Raw genomic sequence first — 4,184 nt, forward strand, 5'->3', positions numbered from 1 at the left:
TTAAAGGAAATAAAATTTATATATAATAGTTTATAATAGAAAACTGTAGGGAAAACTCATAATAAACCTTGATGACAGCTTCCTATTAGCTGTTTAATGTAATAATTTTTAATCTTTCATTTCCTTTTCATCCACCTATCTATATGCATAAACAATCATAGTTACCAATCTCTTAGGGCAAGGACATTCATGGGCTTATGCTTGGCTGCCTCCCTGTATTTAGTGAGTGAGTACAGAGTTCCAAGTTTGAAGGTTAAGATGTTTGAAAAGTTTGAGACCAAAGATAAGGATGAATAACGAAGACGGAAAATATTTTCAAAGCTGCATCACAGTTGTATTAAGACATGACCAAGGAACTGTTTTGTTGTGTTTTGTTTGGCATTTTGATTTTTTTGAAGTTGAGGGTTTTTTTTTGAAAAACGGTTCGGTAAAAAGTAAACAGGATTGGACAGGAGTCAGAAGATCTGGCTCAAGTACACCCTCATTTGCAAATTGCATAGGACTTAATTTCCTAGAAAACTTCAAGAGTTTTAGAGTATCAAGTATAACGTGTCAAAGAAAGTGCTACTGAAATTGAAAAGCCCTTTCTATACATTCATATATTATTTAGTACCTGTTATCCTTCTTGTTTAGATATAATAAATATTATTGCTTAAAACAGCAATTTAGCTTAAAATACACAAGTAGGAGGCATAGTAAGGCCCTGAAAGAAGTATCAAGTCAGATGCAAAATTTTAAGATTGACATAGAAATTTTTTTAAGTAAATGAAAATAATTTTAAAAGCATATGTTTCAATACAGTTTATTTAGTATTCCTTTTGTTCCTTATTTAATATGTTGACTCTGAAAATGAGTAGCTAAAGAAAACTGAGGGCACTGTTTGCAGGATTGAGATTTAGAAGACTAAATAACAAATAACTAAACAACTAAATAACCAGAATTTTAGAATGCAGTAGAGACCCAGAAACTTTAGCTTATGTAATTTCTAAAATAAAACGATGCATAAAAACACCTGTATGATCAACATAACTCTAATGTAGGGCAAACACCTACAACTGCAAACTCTCTCTAGGATTCTTTTAGAGGACAGACAGCAGATTTGGTGTCATTTTCTCTTTTCTGTTGGTTCTACTGGGACTCAGATCAAGAAATATGTACTTGGTTGTCAACCTATGACCTTTCTGTGATGAAGAAAAGATTGGATTGTCGTCTCTTGAGTGTAAGATAATGTAAGGCTTGTCTGGGGAAACCTTTGGCAGTGATCCCCAATTGTCCTAAGGCTGATAATTGGAGGTGACAGGTAATTCTAAAAACAATGTGCAGAAATGTATAAGGGAAACATAAGCAACAAGTTTAAGAATAGACTTTTTAGTTTCAAAGAGATTGTAACTGAAATATGACTAATGCCTACCATTATTTTCATCCCAATTGTTTATTTTCTATAAAAAATAAGAATTTTTTCTGTAAATCTCAGATTCTTCTCTATTGTTTATTCAAGGCAATGACAGCTATATAACTTACGACTTCTCTACAAACAAAACTTTTGACATATTTTCCTAGACTCTCTAAGTTAAAAGTGTGGATTAGAATTGCAACAGCTTTCTCTATAAATGGCATACAAATTGTTTCACTCTCACTTGAAATGAAATTATCATTTGTCATTAAAACTCTTTCTGGTAATGTTAACACAAAAAATTATTTCTCTATTAGTCTATATTCTAAAAATTGGATATTTTTAAACTATAAAAAATTAAGAAATAATTCTTTTTTTACCATAAGTAAAATTTATTGGTGAGCAAAAGTCAGACCAGCATGGTCAAAATTGCCAGTGCTGTCAAAAGACCTCACGAGTGCAGAGCTCGCCACTTATCCAGAGGGCCACGGCTGGGGATGTATTTGACTCCACAACCATCCGGGATGAGGCACTTCTTAGCCACTTTGTCTTCAAATTCATCAGCATTAAACTTGGTAAAGCCCCATTTCTTGGAGATATGAATCTTCTGGCGCCCAGGGAACTTGAACTTGGCCCTGCGTAAGGCTTCAATCACATGTTCCTTGTTCTGAAGCTTGGTGCGGATGGACATGATGACTTGACCAACATGGACTCTGGCCACTGTACCCTGGGGTTTTCCAAAGGCACCTCGCATACCTGTCTGGAGTCTGTCAGCCCCAGCACAGGACAACACCTTGTTGATGCGGATAACATGTAATGGATGGAGTCGCACTCGGATGTGAAAGCCATCTTTGCCACAACTTTTCACCATGTACTTGTTGGCACAAATTCGGGCGGCCTCCAGGGATTCAGAAGAGAGCTGCTCATACTCATCAGACACTATGTGTCCACAGAGTGGGAACTCATCCACTTTTGCCTTCTTCCGACCCAGGTCAAAGATACGGATCTTGGCATCAGGGACACCTCGGCAAAAGCGAGACTTTGGATACGGCTTATTCTTGCAATACCGGTAACAACGAGCGGGTCGTCGGCCCATGGCGACACCAGGTATCTCTGAGGCACGCCGAAGAGAAAAGAAGCGGTTGCTTCCACACCTGCGCATGCGCCTCATATACATTGCCCATCTTCCCGCGCAGGAACCATAGAGGACTTGAGGACACTCTTTCACAACGTCCCCACCATAGATGCAGTGACACTACGCATGCGTTTGGGGGATTTGGAACATGCGCAGGATGGAAAGGCGGTTGCGTATATTGGCCTGCGGGCATCCAAGTAGAGAATTGGACCTTGCTGCAGCATCGCAGGATCTCGTTTCCTTCCGGCTTTCCCTCTCTGGCATAGAACTTCTGCCCTAAGGTTTGTCTTAACTATAAAAGATGTATTTTCCTAGAATTTGAATGAGTAATGTCTCTCCAGCTAGTCGTACTTTGTGTCTGATTTGTCTAAATAATCCATTTGCCGGAGCTCATATCTCCTGTCAGCATTTGTGGATCAGTTGCTATTTCTCAAAGGGTATGTTGTCACCTTCCATGGGCGAAGTGGTTTCTTGGCTCACTGGTAAGGCTCAGGAAGAAATGAGAGTAGAGGGGAGACGGGGATAGAAGATATCTGTTGTACGTGTTGCTTGATAATTGCTTTAGAAACATGAAACTTTGGTTGTTTTATTTATTCGGCCATATGGAATGATTTTATTGTCAAAATGGCATCCACATAATTGGAATACCAACTGAATTTTTTAACTTTAGGCTATTTGCATTTTCAAATGTTACAGCTTCTGGGAACTGTATAAAAGAGTGACTATTGGGAATTCCCTGGCAGTCTAGTGGTTAGGACTTGTCACTTTCACTGCGGGGCCTGCCCTCTATCCCTGGTCTGGGAACTAAGATCCCACTAGCCGCGAGGTGGGAAAAAAAAAAAAAAGTAACTATTTATACTTTATTAATCTTTTACACATTACTGAGAATGAGCTTAATAGTTTTTTTCTTCTGATATTAGATTTTGTGAAAATATTATGATCAGGATCAGAGTGTGAGGAAGGAGTGAAATGAAAGAGAGAAAGAGAATTTACAAATAGTATATAATCCCTACTTGGATTTTTCTAGCGTTTTTGATTCCTTGGTGCTGTTTCACAAATCCATGACATAATGGAACAAAATCCTTCCAATGTGAATATATTCTGTTGCTAATGCTTTCTCTTAAACAGGGAAACATAAGTTGTGACAAAATAACTCCTGCTCTTAAAATGAGTGAGGTTTTATAAAATACCCATATTAGAGTAGAATATTAAAACTCCTTGCGTAGTGAACTTTACTACATTATATAGAAGCTTGCTTAATTCCCCTTCCTTCCTTCGTTTCTGCCTTTCTGTTTTCCTCAAATAGTTCCTGTTTACTATATAATCTGTATATGGAGATAAAACAACAAGTAACATTATGCTGCCCTCGCTGAGTTTACAAGTCTAGAGGAGAAGTTATATATTATTCAAATAACATGTCATTGTATTACAAAGTACAAAATGTGGCAAAAAGGAAAAGCAAGGTGAGGTCTGAAAGCCTGGGATGAAACCCTGATCTAGACTGAGGATTGGACAGGGAAAACTTTATCAGGAAAGAGCTTTCACATAGTGACAGTGGCACATGGGGCCTGGCATATGCAAAGGCCCTGAAGCAGGCAAGAAAATGGACCATTTAAGGAAGGAACCAGAGTAAGGCCAGTGTGCCTATGAGTGGCA

At 38.1% G+C, this 4,184-nt stretch overlaps 1 protein-coding gene across 1 annotated transcript; it reads right to left on the minus strand.

Annotated features, from left to right (window-relative positions):
• Positions 1-1,844: 1,844 nt before the first annotated feature.
• On the minus strand, positions 1,845-2,721 carry RPL10L (ribosomal protein L10 like). The gene is given in 2 exon segments (XM_030854447.2): positions 1,845-2,649; positions 2,651-2,721. Coding segments are annotated over 2 exon segments (876 nt in total).
• Between the last annotated feature and the right edge of the window lie 1,463 nt (positions 2,722-4,184).

Source organism: Globicephala melas, chromosome 2, assembly GCF_963455315.2.
Source record: "Globicephala melas chromosome 2, mGloMel1.2, whole genome shotgun sequence".
Classification (NCBI taxonomy): domain Eukaryota; kingdom Metazoa; phylum Chordata; class Mammalia; order Artiodactyla; family Delphinidae; genus Globicephala; species Globicephala melas.